At 38.1% G+C, this 17,798-nt stretch overlaps 1 protein-coding gene across 2 annotated transcripts in view; it reads left to right on the forward strand.

Annotated features, from left to right (window-relative positions):
• Nucleotides 1–1,365: 1,365 nt before the first annotated feature.
• LOC140945289 (somatostatin receptor type 5-like) overlaps nt 1,366–17,798 on the forward strand; it is a 16,855-nt gene continuing 422 nt past the window's right edge. The window contains exons 1-2 of one of the 2 annotated variants that reach the window (XM_073394336.1): nt 1,366–1,416; nt 16,735–17,798. The exon at nt 16,735–17,798 is cut by the window's right edge and continues 422 nt beyond it. In XM_073394336.1, coding sequence (XP_073250437.1) covers nt 16,738–17,798 — 1,061 coding nt within the window. In that variant the 5' untranslated portion in view covers nt 1,366–1,416; nt 16,735–16,737. Of the gene's footprint in view, nt 1,417–7,766; nt 7,878–16,734 lie in introns of those variants that run through there. The other variant, XM_073394340.1, reaches the window with a different exon arrangement.

A 17,798-nucleotide genomic window follows, 5' to 3' on the forward strand; every position in this document is an offset into this window, starting at 1 on the left:
CATGAATATTAATCGGTTCTAAATGAATCTGCTTAATCGTACAATTTAGTTAGACAATTAACTGGCACAGAAGCAGATCAATATATCCAGCTTACCAAACACTGTTTTTGGCAACGTGCTAGAAAAATCCCTCGAACAATTAGCCGAATCGGCTAAAATGATGGCCCAAGAGAAAAATAGTATACACAAAATATAACACCACTAACTGAACCCAATTTTGAGTTCCCGAGTCCGCAACACATTTTGGTCACATTCTTGTATTCGACAATATTTATCACAACTGGTATTTCTAGAGTGAGTTTAAAATTCAAATATTTAAGCAGCCTATTGTTAATAAACTGAGGCGGTTGGGTAAGAAACAAAAAGCAATGACACTGAAAGCTAAGTTAACTGACAACAGCTTGCACTCCCATTAAACGAATGAAGCACAAAAATGATTCAGAAGCATTTTATGTTAAAGGAGGTGTACTGCGGTAAAAGATTGTTTGTCTTTAAAATTTCGTAAGAATTCAATGAGGATAAAATGGGAACCAAGCCAGATTAATAAAGCAAGCTGAGTGCAATAATTCATCGCATTTGATTCCACATTTTCAAATAAGGCATGTTACTTTACTTTTGAATATGTCTAAAGCCAGTTCTGTTACAATAATAATTCGTGGATAAAGCTGCATTTCAGATATTAATTTGCAATATCCATAAGTAAACACACATTTCGATAGCCGATTTTTTTCCTTAGAATTAATTAAGGACCGTCTTTTAGACATTTTAACGCAGTAAGGTAATAATGATCATGACAGTTATAAAACTCCATGTTTATGGAAGTCACTTCTTAGAGATCTAAAAGGCCAAGAGTATAAGTGACAATCTAAGTGTGCCGAAACTTTTGACTGAAAACAACATTAATTAAAGGAGTTTAAGGGGAACTTTGTTAGAAATATGCAGTGAACTTTACACCGCACTTTCGCTTCCTTCTACTTTTGTGTAAACTCTAATTATCATTAAGTTGATGGAATTTATACTGCACCGTATACTCCATTTTTCAAATATCGCATCAATGTAGAATGAAAATGTTATGTCTTTCAAAGTTCTTCAGTAAAACTTCACAGCGTGCTTATTGATTCAAGAATTCCTTTTACATATCTGAATGTACGTAGTTGCTATAGACTCGACAGTCTTGGCGACTTTCGGTGAGGTCTTTGCAAACTTAGTTGTTTGACGTTTCCGTGTTTCAAATTGTCTCAAATTGTCATTTTTGACCAACAAAAAATAAAGTCATTTACAGCAGATGACAGCTCTTAGACAGGTCTTTTGACGACGTTAGTGATTTGCATAAGTAAGCTCCTACACGGGAATATAATACCAAAGGCATGCGAATGTTTAGTACTAGAACTCTTTTCCTGTTCGTAAAATCCTCTGGTAAGTTGATTTAAGTATATAATGTCTGGTACTTTATCCTTGTCTTTTGTGGACAGCTGGGTCACAGAATAATAGACTTACCAACTTAAATTACTTAGAAGTACGATAGATTAACTGAAATTTATGTTCACTTGCCAGTATTGACTCTTGGACAGACAGCTTCGTGCTGCTGATAACATAAAGCTGGTTTTCACTGTCGAGCCAAAAATGGAAACTATTTAATTGATAGGGCCGGTTTTTTAAACGGAGTTTAGCCAGTGTTTAAAAATACCGTGCTGTAAGTCATTTTCAGTTTACCCAACGCTTTTATATAAGCACCATTTGTCGTGAAAAGTTTCATTAAAGTATAAAGTGTAGACTAGAATAAGCATTTATCTTCTTAAATTGACCCACTAAAGAAGGGATCTGAAGGTCCAAAAATTTCTTATACCGCGGTTTTAGTTAGACCTCGATTAAATAAATACCGCTTATTAGCCGAGTTTTCGGTCCGTACTGTAAATTACGGACCGAGTTTTTTCCATCGATTTATGGCCCAAGCACGAAGCGCGCGGGCCATAAATCGATGGAAGAAATCGAGGATCCGTAATTTACAGTACGGACCGAAAGAGGTTTACTATATGGCTTCTTCCAGTTTCGGGGGCCGGAAACAAGTGCAGGACGCGCGATTTGACAGTCATTTGGCAGGCGTCAAGAAAGAAAGTTTTTATTGGCTCACGAAAACAATAGCACACAACAAAGGGTTACCGAGAAAGTGAAATTCGCCATGTTGAAAAAATTTATTTGGTCAAAACTAAGAGCGCTGTAAGTTTTAGCTCTTTAATGTAACGCTGGAGTATTTTGGAAACCGGGCACCTTGTCTTTCTCGAAGTCCTTTCCATATTTCCTCCATTGGTCCTTGTAAAAAAAACACTGCAAAAGGCGCGCCGGCAAAGAAGCTTTTCAAGGTAAGTTTGTTGTCATGGTCGAAGATTAGCTCGTTAATTTTTCTTCGAAAACCTCTCGAATTTCTGCCAGTTCATTCTCGTCTTCAAGCGTGATCGTCGTTAAAATTTTCAAACACAGACCATATTTTCTTCCACGGAAAGGTTACGATTCAGCTTCTACATCAGCTTCGTTCTCGTTCGAACAAAGCTCGGTTAAAATCTGGAAAGGCAAAGTCAACATCCCAGTCCTCAGGGTTTACAGACATACTTTTAAGTATATTCGGTCAAAACTAAGAGCACTGTAAGTATTCACTCGCCAATGTGACGCTGGAGTCTTTTGAAAACTGGACATTAGGGCCATTTATAGGAGGAAAGATAAGACGCGTCTTACATAAGACGCGTCTTAAATAAGACGCGAACTTTCCGTATAAACGGTGCGTTTCGTCTAAAATAAGACGTGGCTTAGCTAAGACGCGTCTTATTAGATAAGACATGCTCGTATACAGTTCGCGTCTTATGTAAGACGCGTCTTATTTTTCCTCGTATAAATGGCCCTATTGTGTCTGGCTCGGAGTCGCTTCTATCTTTCTTTCGTTGGCCTTTGGAAAAACCCTGCAAATGACAAAGAAGCTCGTTAAGATGGTCGGGTGCAGGCATGTTTGTTATCATATTTGTCGAAGGAATTACTCATTTTCTCTTAGGCAAAACATCTCGAATCTCTGCCAGTAGATTTTCGTCTTCTTAACTGTGTAGTACGATACAATTTTCAAACACTGACTAGAATCCTCTTCGATAAGATTACGAGTTAGTTTCTTCACCGCCTTCTTTCACAAATAAACACAGTTTAAAATGTTAAAGGACAAAGTCAAAATCTAAGTCCTCAAGGTTGATAGACGTCTTATAACTTAATTTTAACCTTTTTCCGAGGTAAACAGATTTAGAGCTCCGAAATGAGCATTTTCTTTGAAATTTTGGTCCGTATAGCAACTTACGGACCGCAAAATGACCAATTGCATGGCGAAAACAGACTCAGCCATAATATAATAACCGAACTTGCGATTCTTCATAAGCATGATACTTGAAGAAATAACGTCAGAAATCAGTATTTGACCCATCTTATAGGGGGAGACACGAGTTGTGCCCTTCTGAGCGATATTCATGACTCTGGGAACTCACTGAGGTTGAATTTTAAAATACTTTTTTAAGACAAGGACTTTCTCATAGCATACTTTCAAAAGATAAGTCAATTTTTAACCTGACAGTTCTCTTTGCTAGGGGTTTACCTCGATGTAAGAAGCCCTGACATTTTTCTTTGTTTTTTTTGTTTGTTTTTCGGCTCTAGTATGTCGACTTCTTTTTTTATTGGATCGTTTTCACGTGACGTCAAATAAATTCGCGTGACATTGAATAAATTCCCACCATTGTGGTGCACATGTGAGTCACTTGATCAGCCACTAAAAACATGCAAACACAGTCAAATATAACTTCTGTTTTGTGCCAGTTTTAATATCCGATTAAGCCAAAAAGCTGGGTGAAAAAGTCGTAGAGTGTAGTATACAGTGAATGTTAACTATAGAGTCGATCCTAAAAAAGATCTATTCCTTGCTTTCAATTCCGATGACGTCAAGTGAAAACGAGCAATTTCGTGGAGCGGTGGGTGGCAAATGTGGGCGGCAGTTAAGTTGGTTTTTCAGACCTTCAAAATTCTACCCTTTTAAAACCATTTGCTACGAACACGGAGGTGGAATTTAGGACGTTCGTAACGGTACAAAAGTTATGTCAGAGGCGGGTCTTCTGGAATTCTAATAAGTAAGTGTACTAAACTAGTGAGAAGGAGAATTAGTCATCAATTTCGCGTGCAAATTGTTTTTTTCAAAATCGAAACAATTTCCTGAGTTTTTTATAAAATGTATCATGATGATTTTAGTAAGCGTGTCATTGGAATTAACTCACCCAAGTCTACGTCATCTATGGTTGTGTTAGTTTCCGTGGGCGTGAATATTAAAGAACTGCTGAATGTGTTTACTTATTATTTTTAATTCGACTTGGAAGCTGAATTTAAATTAATCCCTTTTATAAGTTTCATTTCAACGCTTTAAAAACAAGCAGCCAGGTAGTCGTTTCCCGTTTTGAACAGTCTTCAATTTTGTCTTTTTTCCCTTTATTCCTTGTGTATTTTTATTTCCCTGATGAGTTAAGTTATAACTGGCTGTATCTGTAGAAGCCATTTACTAATATAGTGTCAATTTGTGGTTTCCGAAGCTCGAGTTACGGTTAAAATAAATTTGAGCCCCGAAGCAGCTTATTTACATTACAAAGCTCTCTAATTCGCAGGGATATTTTCTGGCACATTCATCGTTCGTTTGTGTGCTCTTGACCCGCTGTCATTTATATCTGTTGTATTAAAACACCCTTGACGTTTCCGTGCTAATCTCCTGTAATTTTGTTATAGTGAGAGTATTAATTAAATATTGGCATTGTTAGGTTTAGAGGAGGTGCTTGAATTTGTAATGTTTCAAATAAGTACAGGCACCATAGATCTTTTAGTACTCTGACCACCGACTCTGGCCAACACTATAGAGGCATTTATTTTTTTTATACTTGAAGTCCTAGTTTCTTTATATGTACATACGAACTCTCTTTTTCATTATTCTTTCTGAAGAGTGATTTGCATAATTTCCTTCAATAATGCGAGACAGATAACAGTAAAGAACTGTTTCTGCAGAATTTTGAGATTTTGGGTTGATTTTGTTTCTTTCTTTTCCTTCTGAAATTTTGTCCTCGACAAAAAAGGATGCGAACGGCCCTATAATACTTACCATAGCATTGTTGGGTTTTGCATGTCTATCACAAATCACCGGATTGAAACTGTCATAATCAGATTGACATTGGCCTGAAATTCATTGTAGCGTAGATACAGCATAAATGATGTTACACTTCACATTTATCAGTTGCTACGTAAATAGTGCAGCTCTTAGGCCTTCTGGGGATTTTCTTTCTCCCCCCCCCCCCCCCCCTCCCACTTAATCTTTGTGCCTTTATTAACATGTTAACAGTCACGTAGCAAATGGCAAAGTAAATTTATTCATATTGACATCGCTCTTTTTCTCACAAGACCCGACACCTCATCTGCTTTGTATTTTTAATTTATCATTCACCACTACAAGTATACGAAGAATAATTTCCCTCGGCAACTCTTACATAAAGGTAATAACAGACATTCAATGATATCTTACTACTCTTCTTTTCTCGTTTACAAAATAATCTATAAGCTTGCCTCCACAGTGACACTCATAAACACATTATGTTAAATATGTGAAACTCTTCTTTCAAAGGTTCTTTGCAATTGTCCAGCTAATTGTAAGCTATTCTAGCATTCGTTTGCTCGACGATCTAAAATCTGCCTAAATATAGTAACTACTTCCATAAATTCTGGTAACGATATAGGCCGGGTGAGAGCTTTCTTGCAGCTGGTTTTAAGTATGCAAACGCATTAACAACGAAAATCAGCACATTAAACGGAAAGCACAGAGGCGACACTGAGTCTATCAAGCATAATAACAATGGGCATCATATTGAGGAAATACTGCTTACGATCGAGGATGATCGGCCTCAGCATGTTTCAAGGAAATGTCCGTCGTAATCGATACCCTTGGCCAGTAAGGTGAGCGAATTAAAAAAAAGACGCCAATCCCTTCATATTAATTGAAAAAAAAATAGCTTTCTTTAATTTGTCTTCAAGGTGGGACACAGTGTGCGCTGCAGACTAGGAAAGGCTAGGCAAATATCTTAAGAACTTAATACCCAGCATTGTGCCCTGCATTAAAACAAACTGTCTGAGTGGATTGATACCTGTTTATGGTATTTTTACAGTTAGATGAACTGTCACTGCTTTTATTATTTGTGCCATCAGCGCATAATCATTGATACTGGTGACCACGTCGGATACACTGATAAGGCGATTTATAACTGGAAGGGCATGCGCAATCAAGCTAAAAAGTTAAACTTTTTGCCTTTTTCTTTATATGAAAATTTTAAATGTAAGGTCAAACATCTATATTTAGATTCATAAATTAAACCAAAAGTGGGAAATGGCAGCGTTAATGTACGGCGGTGTGAAAATAGGCCAGTTGGAAATCAATACAGCATAATTTCCTACCGGCAAAAACAGTCATCGGACCTTCCGAAACCATTTTAACTTCATTTTTGTTTAACAAAGAAATAGGTTTTGCGAAATTCTTAAACTGATTATCCTTCCAGCCAAACGCGCATAACTGGGTAGAGCGCTAAAGCACACAGTTTGCATTCCAAGCAAATGGAATTGCTGTAAACAACAAACAAAGAACGGATTTTTTACTTATTTGGGCGGACTCTGAGTTGCCAGGAACATGTTTCCGTCTTGGTTTCTTTTCTTTTATTTCTTTTTAATTCTAGCTGTGAGAAACACTACTGCTGAAAAAGCACAAAGTTTCCACGACTACAAATCAACACAGTCTAATGCGAAGGTCATTTTCATTGATGTTTAGGTTATGCGTATGTTTGAATTCATAAAATCAATTTCCAATGAAGGCCTTTTTTGCAGCGATAATCTGGAGATTTCCCTCCAAAGCGTCACTTGTCAGCAATGCTGTCAAATCATAAAACATAAAGATGACATTTTTAGCTTTTTGTAAGTGATGTATCTCTTCAGCAAACTCAAAGATTTGGGAGATTTTGTATTTATTACCAGAGAGAAATTTAAGCCTATTGCCTAACCCGGTTTTGCTAACGAACCTACGGAGAACCCAATTTCAGGAAATTCGATTTTAGTTGCACGGCGTTTTAGGAAGATCATAAAAATTGGCTAGTTTAGTCTAAGGCTTTCTGATACTAGGTTGGCGATCAGCGCTTTTTTTTAGAGGGGGCAAGAAAACCTTCAAGGCTTATCTCAAGCCTTAAAATGGCAGACCCGCTAGTTGTTGATTTATGCTCTTTCAGTCTCTGGAATTTTTGTTTAACAAAGAAATAGGTTTTGCGAAATTCTTAAACTGATTATCCTTCCAGCCAAACGCGCATAACTGGGTAGAGCGCTAAAGCACACAGTTTGTATTCCAAGCAAATGGAATCTCGCGTTACTGTAAAATATATATTTTGGAGTTTTTTTCTGTGTGTGCTACTTAACGAAATATATCTTGGTAAGACGTTGCGTACAAAAAAATTAAAACCAAGAACAAAACCTTTTTTACATTTATTTATCTACCTATCTGTCTATTTATTTATCTATTATATTTACTTATTACAAGTATTTATTTATTGCTCTGTTTTGCCTCCATTAGAAATTTCGTCTCGAGCCCTAGTTGATCCTGTGGATCGTTTAAAACATCAAACTGCTTCAGGACATCTTGAAGGATAATCATTTACTGAAACAATGCTGTTCATTATTAACATATAAGACTCATGCAGTTGGAATATTTAAGCTGTCTTTTAAAGTTCACTATCTAACTACTTGGTGACGATACTAAAAGGGGCAGACAAAGAGAAGCATCAGCTGATTAAAAGGTTAGAACACTATTATTAAAATCCAACAATTTTAGTCCCAAAAAATAGCAAAACCAAAAAATAAAAAAAAATATTAAAGACGCTGCTTTAAGAGTTCTATAAAAAAATTCCAAATTATTTTAAGATTCAAGTTTTAGTCCTTCCATTTTTGGTCAGAAGGATGTAAACTGTGCGAAAAGCGATGAAAGCACTGACACGATCCTTAACAACAGAATAGAGATTGCAAGCTGGGTCCCTCAACCATAGTTCTCCTTTTAGTCGGTTTTCGTTAGGTAAAGGTAAATTTCTGTTTATGAAGAAGTGAATGTTAAACAGCCGAACAGTGTTTTCATTCATTCACATGTGACTTTTTTTGCTCGTACCAATATTCTTTTTATCGTTTTTGTAAGCCTTGAAAGGCATCTGGCTGGATGATGCATTTAAAATTTAATTTGACTCAAAAAGAGATCGACTTCTTTTCTTACTGTGGACATATCCACTAACTATTTTCAAGTGGCTTTTTTGTTACCACAACTTTAATGGACCTAATATTCCTGCCGGGTTATTGTGCTTTAGTGAAATCCAGCTAATGGTTTATTATCATTGTTGCGTTCTGATTGGTTGAGCTCTACTAGGCTATATGTCATAGCCCACTGGTAGCGAAAAGCGTCGACTTTTTGACGGCAAAAAAGGATTAAAGTCTAGCTTTAAGTAGCTAATTTTTTTTTTATTGTCGATATTTTGACCAACTAGTTGGATTTTACTAAAACAATTATTCCTCTCGCCCTCATGGTTTCTGAGTCAATAGTCCATTCCGCCTTCGGCATCATAGGCTATTGACTCAGAGCCCATTTTGGCTCGAAGAATAAATGTTAAATACTGTATACGTAGTTACAGTAGTGCTAGAAAGTTTAGCAATTAACTAATTCCATTGCACGCAAAAAAGTTGCAGTAAAATCACTAACTGAAATATGCCGAAAAGATCCAATAATGAAAATCTAGAGATTATGAACAGTAATCGAACTTATTTTTAGACTTTTAAAACTTCTATGGGCGACATTTTCGATTTACAGAGTTTCAACAAAGTGAATACCCTCTTCTGTAAAATGTATTGGGCGTCTTCGCTGAGTGTTTATGCACGCAAATACGCGTCGCGCTTTGTCAGTAAAGCATTTCTCTAGAATAAATTATAGGCAGTACCTAGGATATTTCTAACGGATCATCCATACCCAGCAAGAGAGCCGTTTTTACTTATGTGTCACTCCTTAAATGTCTTCGGTTTATCAGTCCCGACCGACAAGCTCCAAGGGGCCACACTATGGTATCAGCCTAAATGCATTAAAGTAAATCCCTTGGGATTGTTGTGATAAGATCGCGTGTCGATTCACAGACAAATTGTATAAATTATTGTTGGAAACATGTTCATAATCGTATCTATCGTCTCTAAAAGAGTTTCAATTTTGTGCGGCCGTATGAATAGTGAGTTTAAGAAACCACGACGGCGACAGGCCACGAAAACGTCACTTAAAAAGAGAATTTGTGTGTGTGTGTGTGTTTTTTTTTCCAATCTGAATCGCCATTACTCCAACTCATTTACTTTGTCAAATGCAAGCAAACTATTTTTTAGCCTAATTGCTACGAATCATATTCAAGTTCAGAAAGATAAAGAAAATTTAGCCTTCGCTTGTTTACGTCCTCCATAAAATGTGAAATTAGGCGTTTTCCCTTCGTAGTCGTACAGTGACGGCAAGGAAATGGACAAAAAAAGTGTGATGCACGTGCAGAGTTATTGTTTTGCTTCAGGGGTGGCGGGGGGGGGGGGGGGTGAAGGTGACTCTATTGTTTTCTACCTACGTCTCTTGACCCACTCCGTCTGCCAGTGTGGCGTCAAATAGTAACGGTCAAGAGCCTTGGGTCGCTTGTGCAAATTAGCAAGGGATACTACAGTTATTAGGACAAGCGAGGCCGAGGAAAAGCTAGGAAGCTAGCAAATATCGCTAATTTGATCGAGGGTGTGTGAGCTGTTGTGTTGCTATAATCTGCTTGAGTAAACCGTTTTGATAGTTTGTGTCCCTTAATTGTATAATTTTGTTACTTTTTTTGCGGGCCGTGTTGCGAGATCGCCATCTTTACGGGACCGGCAAGGTCATCCAAACTTAAATCTTTTTTTTCTCTAAAATAGGCAAGGTCTAGTCTCCAGAATAGGAGTTTCCATTCACAGATCACTCATGTTTATATTTTATCTTTTCTGTTGCTAAAATCCTTTCAAGTGTGAGACTCTGTTGATCTCCTAATTATCCACCAAATTCAGTAAAGCTATTTCGATCAATTGTCTACATCGATCGGCACGTTGAACCCGAAATAATGCGAAACAGCTTTGAAAAACGCGCTTAAGCTAATTTTCCTAAAATGTATATTTGAATTCATGATAAATACAGCTCCACCAGCTTCAAACACCGTCTTTCAGGTCTTTGGTAGACTGAAAAATGGTTTTGATACAACAAAACTAATTTTTCAAGTCACGTGTCTCACTGTGGTTCAGTGGTCAAGGAGTTGTTTGCACGTGCAGATAAACTGGGTTCGACTCCCTGCGACGCTGTTTTCTGTTTCTTTGTACCTTTTTTTTTCTGTTTGGTCTTTGTTTTTTAACACTATTCTTCCTTTCGGCCCGTTTTCCTTTATTCTTACTGCTGACCCTGCAGATCATGCACATTGATCAATATATATTTTATGCTTAAGTCCGAAGTTTTATTTTGGAAAAGGGATTTCAAGATCAAAGCCGAGCCCTTGATCTGCATACTGGCCAAGCTTACAGGCAGAAAAAACCATAAGCTGCCAAGGCATGTCCCTCCTCTGAAGCAGCTGAACTTTTTTAAATGTTAGTTGACATCATGACAAACAACACACAGTACACCACAAACTGTACTTCTAATTTACACCCAACACCCACCTGTGACCCACTGGCGAAATTTAAACTTGTCTTTGGTACATCGTCATAATCATCAATATTATTGCCGTAAAATCTCCACTGGGTTTGCCCTCAAAAAATAACTAAACGAAATCTTTTACTGGTTTTCGGGATTTCATTTTTTCGTAACTAAACATATGCCCAATACAGTATTAAAATGCGGTAAAACAACAAGATTCAATGCTCACAGTCTCTCACAAATACCTGTCATTTAGCTTCCTCTTTCAACTCTACATGCACAGCTAAGCGAACTTTGAAAGGATTGATACGGCGTTTTGCTAGCTCTGAAGAGCTGAAAATACGCACAATGTAAAGTATAATACGTTCTTTGATGAACCTCCTATTGCTGTTTCTAAATTCCTCAATCTTGCTGTGCACTTGCCCTCAAAAGAATCTTTAAAATTCATTACACCACTGGACATTTCATTCCAAAAAAGTTCTAAAGTCTAGTTTTCTATGACAATAGGAACCTTACAATATCCAAATCCAAGAAATCGGAACAGTATTTCCGTGATAAATTCGAAATTTTTATCCGTCTCTTCCTATGAACACCTTGCTCGCCATTTTGAAAGTCACTGACGCGAGACGTGACGTCATACTGGAAGACGGACTGAACCACCGATTTCCTCGGAGACACCTCCCCCCCCCCCCCCCCCCCCCCCGCTGGTTTTGCCTATTCAACCCAATGCTTTTTTGACGTTCTTGCTGTAGTCGCGCCGTCTTGGCATCTTAAAGTCCCTAATCGCCCCATGTAAGTAGTGCAAGACAGTATTGTATTCTGGATTCCAAGCTTTGCTATGAGTATTCTGGATTCTTTGTCAATCAAACTTGGATTCCAAATTCCTTAAGCTGAATTACGGATTCCAGAACCCAGCATTCCGGATTCCGCAGGCAAAAACTGTCCAGATTCCAGATTTCACAAGCCAAACTTTCCCGAATTACCTCATATGGGGCGATATGAATCAGCTTATGATTCACAGTTCAGTATTAGTCCTTTTAGTGGTTGAAGATGCTTTGATGAGAAAGACTTTGATTCTGTAAGAGGATCATATAAATACATGTAAAGAACGACCAATTCAGTGTCTGTTACAGTCACTCCAAATGATGTCTGACCAGTTAATAATTAAAAAACTTTAACTTGCAACACGTGTCACAGGACCCCGCAGGCGAGTGTGTCACTGATTTGAATTCAGTCCTGTGACCTATCAATGACCGAACAGACGCACTTTAGAATGATATTCTCTCTGAGTTGCCAGGAACATGTTTCCGTCTTGGTTTCTTTTCTTTTATTTCTTTTTAACTGTTGCTAAACTGTTATAGGAGTAATTCTAGCTGTGAGAAACACTACTGCTGAAAAAGCACAAAGTTTCCACGACTACAAGTCAACACAGTCAAATGCGAAGGTCATTTTCATTGATGTTTAGGTTATGCGTATGTTTGAATTCATAAAATCAATTTCCAATGAAGGCCTTTTTTGCAGCGATAATCTGGAGATTTCCCTCCAAAGCGTCACTTGTCAGCAATGCTGTCAAATCATAAAACATAAAGATGACATTTTTAGCTTTTTGTAAGTGATGTATCTCTTCAGCAAACTCAAAGATTTGGGAGATTTTGTATTTATTACCAGAGAGAAATTTAAGCCTATTGCCTAACCCGGTTTTGCTAACGAACCTACGGAGAGCCCAATTTCAGGAAGTTCGATTTTAGTTACACGGCGTCTTAGGAAGACCATAAAAATTGGCTAGTTTAGCCTAAGGCTTTCTGATACTAGGTTGGCGATCAGCGCTTGTTTTTAGAGGGGGCAAGAAAACCTTCAAGGTTTATCTCAAGCCTTAAAATGGCAGACCCCTCTAGTTGTTTGATTTATGCTCTTTCAGTCTCTGGAATTTTTAAGGTTAAATCTCCGATACATTTCGCAGGAATTAGATCACCCCGAACCCCGATCTGCGAGACACCATAATCTCGCAAGAATTTTCAAAACTTGCCCCATGCTGGGCAAAAAAAGTGCCTTTTTTAACGTTTATGCTGTGAGAGATCATGTAATTAATAACGCTTAATCACAACAGTCCATTGCATTGTTTCCTTACCGCCAAAACAAATTGTTCTGCGCTCCTAACGGAGATAGGAGACTAGATATCATGAAATATGAAACGAATGGCTAATTTTTACTGATTCACTAGACGTAACTGAGTTCCAACTTGAAACAACTTAAAATCGCTGCCGGAGAGGTAAGATTTGAGAGAACGTACCGTCATCCAACTTACCCATGACTTCCAAATACTTTGTTTTTTTATTTCCTATCATGAAAGTCTCATCCCTCAATAACACTAAAACCATGCCTTTGTTTAAATAGTAGTTCCATTCTGTGGCGGATGCATGTCTGCCGGTATGCTTGTCTGAAGAAAGTGGGCTTTAAAAAGTGCACTTAATACCGTTTCCGTTTATCATATCCATAGGATAACAGACGTCATAAAGTTTGCAAACCAAAGGATAGTATAGGGCCTTTTACTCTTAAGTTCATGGCTATCTCTAGTGCGACCAAAAAACTTCACGAAGGAAGAACGAACGGGGAAAGTGTGATAGCAGTGGTAAAAACATTTGGTAGGAAGGAAAAAATAAATCTCTTTTATTGCCCGCAAGCCTGCTTGGCAGGCGCGAGGGAGAAAGGAAAGGAACCACAGGTATCCCGAGCTCGAAATATGAGCATCAGCGAACATCGGCATTGTTGCGTAACATTCTTAATATAAGGAGATTTGTTTTGAGGAAAAAAACCATCGTTTCTGTAACCTAGGAACACACATTTTATGTAATGTTATCTGAGATAACCTTACATAAAATGTTAGATCTCTCCTGTGTGGTCCATGGGCCGATTTATGGCCGTTTTATGGGTTGTACTGTAAACGGTTTTCTGTCTATAACCTTTCCCGTCTGAAGTCATCGACAGAACCTTGGCTTGAACTCTGCGTTACCATTGAAAGATAGCGACACAGCGTGAGACTCAAATTACTCGCACTCGGAGGTGGGAGACAATCTCTTGCTCCAAAGAAAACAACGGGAGAAAGAGACGATTGGAGCCGTTGGAGCGAATTTACAGCCGTTTTCTTTCGGTGGATTCGACGGGCCTCTTCGCTGAAGTCCCCAACCTTGGTAAACCTTATATATAGAGAGAAAACCGTGTACAGCCCAACCCATCTAACGGCCATAAATCGGCCCATGGACCACAAAGGAGAGATGTAACACACATTTTAGATAAGGTAAGGTGTTTTTTATTGAAATCCTTTAATTTTCCTAGGTTACAGAAACGATAGGTTTTTTTCTCAAATAAATCCTTATATTTAGAATGTTACACAACAAAGCCGATGCTCGCCGTTGCTCATATTTCGAGCTTGGGCGAGCTGTGAAGGAACGCCTGCAAGGAGACCATTGTTTTCTTCATTTTTCACGCTCAGATTCTGAGTGTGAAAATAGTGATTGGTGTGAATTAATAATTTGCAAATCTCCGACTTCATACCTTTTCCCGATTGGTTGAAAACAACATCACGCCGTTTTCGTAACTAAAAATATTTTGTTAGTGAAGCGTTATGACATTTCTCCACCGGAATTCATCGTTGGAAGACATTAATTTCAGCTTGTAATGAAAATAGAAAAAAGCAGTTGAAGAACTGTATGAAGGAAAAGGCCTGTCGGCAGATGATCGCGAGTTTTACTGACTGGTTTTGAACAGTAACATCTCCCAACGGCTTGTCGGTTTTACTCACTAGAAGAAAGAAAGGAAAAATCATGCTGCCTAAGTGCTTGTTATCTGCTGTTTCACACGCGTTCCCAACGGCAAAATTGTTGAAGACGACGCGATCTATAACCCTCAGTGATTTTTGGTTGAGGACTTCTTCTTCCTGGTTATAAAACCGTCACTTTAACAATTAATTGCTGCCTTCTTGCAAATCTTCGAAGTTCAGCTCTTCTTTCTCCGCTACCAGCGTTCTTTTGTGTGCTCCGCTGGATCTAATTCCTCCTGATAAAAATTCAAAGAGTGACAGCAACGTGTTTCAATTTTTCTTAGAGAAACATCGCATTGAAAGTTGCGAAGCCCAATTCCTTTAGCAACAACTTGAATAGGTTTATGCTGGATTTTATGTAACTCGTCACGCATCGTTGCAACTTTCAAGGAAGATTTATTCCTTCAAGGGACGACGTTTGAACGTTTTTATACAGTACCTTCACTTTAGATTTCTTGTTTTAGGAAAACAAAAGAAAAACAGTGCAAGAAATACGACCAGAATACGCGCATCGCGGCCAGACTTATTTGACAGCTAGTCATTCACGGTTGCGGTATTTTTGTTATCTATTTAATTAGAAGGCGGGATGGCGAAAACAATGGCTTGCTTGCAGGCGTTCCTCTCTTTCCTTCTCCCTCGCGCGCGGTCTCTTGTCCTCAATTCCCTTCCCCTTCCCTTTCTAACGCCTGCCACGCAGGCTAATTGCCCGCACGCTTAATGCATGTATGATAATAAACACTTAATTTGTACGCGCGATCCTTAAAAAATTAGGCCACGTGCTGTGATTGGTTGGAAGCGAGGAAGTTAAGAAGAGGTTTTGTGGCTATTTCAAAACAAACAAAATAAACAGGGGAAAAAACATATCTCTGAATGTTAATTAACGCATTAAACAGGAAGCAAAGAGTCGCAATATTTGAGAGAATTTGAAAATAAAAATTTCGTAATATTACAGCCTTAATACAGGTTCTTTTAAGTAACTCCATGGGCTTCTTCTCGAGTACCTTAGTCCGCATCAGGTAATGTTTTGAAGAAGCATGCAAATTTCTGTTTCCAATAAATATATATATTTCCGTATGAGATTTTCTGTTTTTTAATCATATCAGTTTTAATCGCTAGGGTGCCGAGGGCACCCCCTTTCTTTTTGGAAGAAAAGTATTCAAACGTGTAACGGCATTTCGAGCCGGTAAGATACGCAAGTTTTGTTTAAGAAGAGACACGTACGATGGCAGAATGATAAATTTAAACGCGTTTCAATTTTTTTCTGCTAGTAATCTTGTTACTATGACTCTCAATTGTAAAATTTGTAATTTAGGTTTTAAAATAACATAGTCTGAGCAGGTGTTCAGTCATGAATATTTAGTATTTTCCTCAGAACAATCTTAAGCTTTAACTAAGCAGATCTAACACTTTACTTAGAAACATGGACTATATTCTTTTGTAATGTTCGTAAATGTGTTGGAATGATCATTTCTTCAATTACGGGAATATAAAATTAGCGAAACGAGAAAGCCTTCGTTAAGAAAACTCTCAAATCGATTATTTTACTGATAAATTAAAGACAAAAAAAGCTGTATGAAACCGATAACTACATATTTCGAGGACCCCCGAGGCGTGCGGTTATTAAAAAGATATATGATATTTTGATCTTCTGTGCATATTGATAATAATCCATAAAGGCACAGATTTACAGGGAAAAAGAAGTGTATTGAAAGATTTTTTCTTTGTCCCTGCTGTTCTAATCGATATTTAGGAGTTAAGCTGCGAACTAGTTTGGCGTGTGTGAATTAGCAACCCCTTTTTTCATAATGCTAATTCCTATTTCCTGTCACGTATTTTACTATCATGTAATTGGATCAATAACCAGTATCGCCCTCTAGCAGACTTTCGCTCAGAAACAACGACGAAAGCCAACCAATGCAACGTGAGACAAAACAAGTGAAGAGTGTCATACCAGAATTTTGATCTGATTTGAAATCTGTTACAAATGTGGTCAGTTTCTGGCATAGCTCGCGAAGCCTCACATCATAAACTTGCACAGTCGAGTAAGATATTCGTTTACAAAAGTCTCAACAGAGTGGCATACTTTGTTTTAAGTATACTGCGTAGATTAATGTGTTCCTATTTCTTCCCGCAGAAAATGAACTTCGCTTCAAATAACAGCTCTTTAAACGAACCAGGAAATGAAGCGACCTCATCATCAACGGCATGTTACGTCAATGATACCTGGTCAGTCAAACTGGGACGAATAATCGCATACAGTGTTGTAATACTAGCATCATTGTTGGGAAATATCTTTATCATAGCCGTTGTCCACAAGTATGGGAAAACCCGAAAAACGGTTAATTATGCAGTTGTTAACATGGCGGCCGCCAGTCTTATTATTACAACGACTTACATGCCAAGGTTAATTCCCATGTTTTTAATCGGTTCAGACTGGCTCGTACAAGGTAGCGCGGGTTACGCCTTATGCAAGACTGTTCCATTTCTCCATGGAGTTGCTATTCTTGCGTCCGTAATGACTTTGCTGACATCCAGTGTAGATACGTTTCTTGCCGTCGTCTTTCCACTCAAGAAATTATTCACACCCAAAGTTGCGAAGCTCGCCATATTCTTGACATGGGCCTTGTCTGTGATTTCCAGGCTTCCATATCTTTTAGCTTTAAAGACGAAGATGTCCGGAGCCAGACAAATCTGCAGCGGAAGATTAGACAACGCGTTTAGCAACGAAAACGCTCGAGCAATCTACTACACATTTCTTCTGATCACATTTTACGCTTTTCCATGGCTAGCGATTTCAATCTTCTATTCAACTGTGGCTTTTATACTCAAAAGAGGTAAAACTCCGCGTCAAGAAGGTATCACGGCTGTACGATTGAACAGAGCTCGAGGAAGAGCTACAAAGAAAGTTCTTAAAATGATGGTTGTGATAACTATTGTTTTTCTCGTATGTTGGATTACTTATTTCCTAGTTTTCCTTATTTTCAGTAAAGTGCCCTGTAGCGTTAGATTCTGGCGTCTGTTTCTTGCACATTGTAACTGCGCCATAAACCCAATTTTATTTTCGGTATTTAACACTACCGTTCAAAGAGGTATCAGAGACGTTCTCAGGAAATGTCGCGGATCGGCAAGACAGTCTTCCGCCACCGATGGATTCCTCGGGAGCATATTTACAAGAGCGATGAAAAGAAAGAAAATGTA

Source organism: Porites lutea, chromosome 1, assembly GCF_958299795.1.
Source record: "Porites lutea chromosome 1, jaPorLute2.1, whole genome shotgun sequence".
NCBI classification, from domain to species: Eukaryota; Metazoa; Cnidaria; class Anthozoa; order Scleractinia; family Poritidae; genus Porites; species Porites lutea.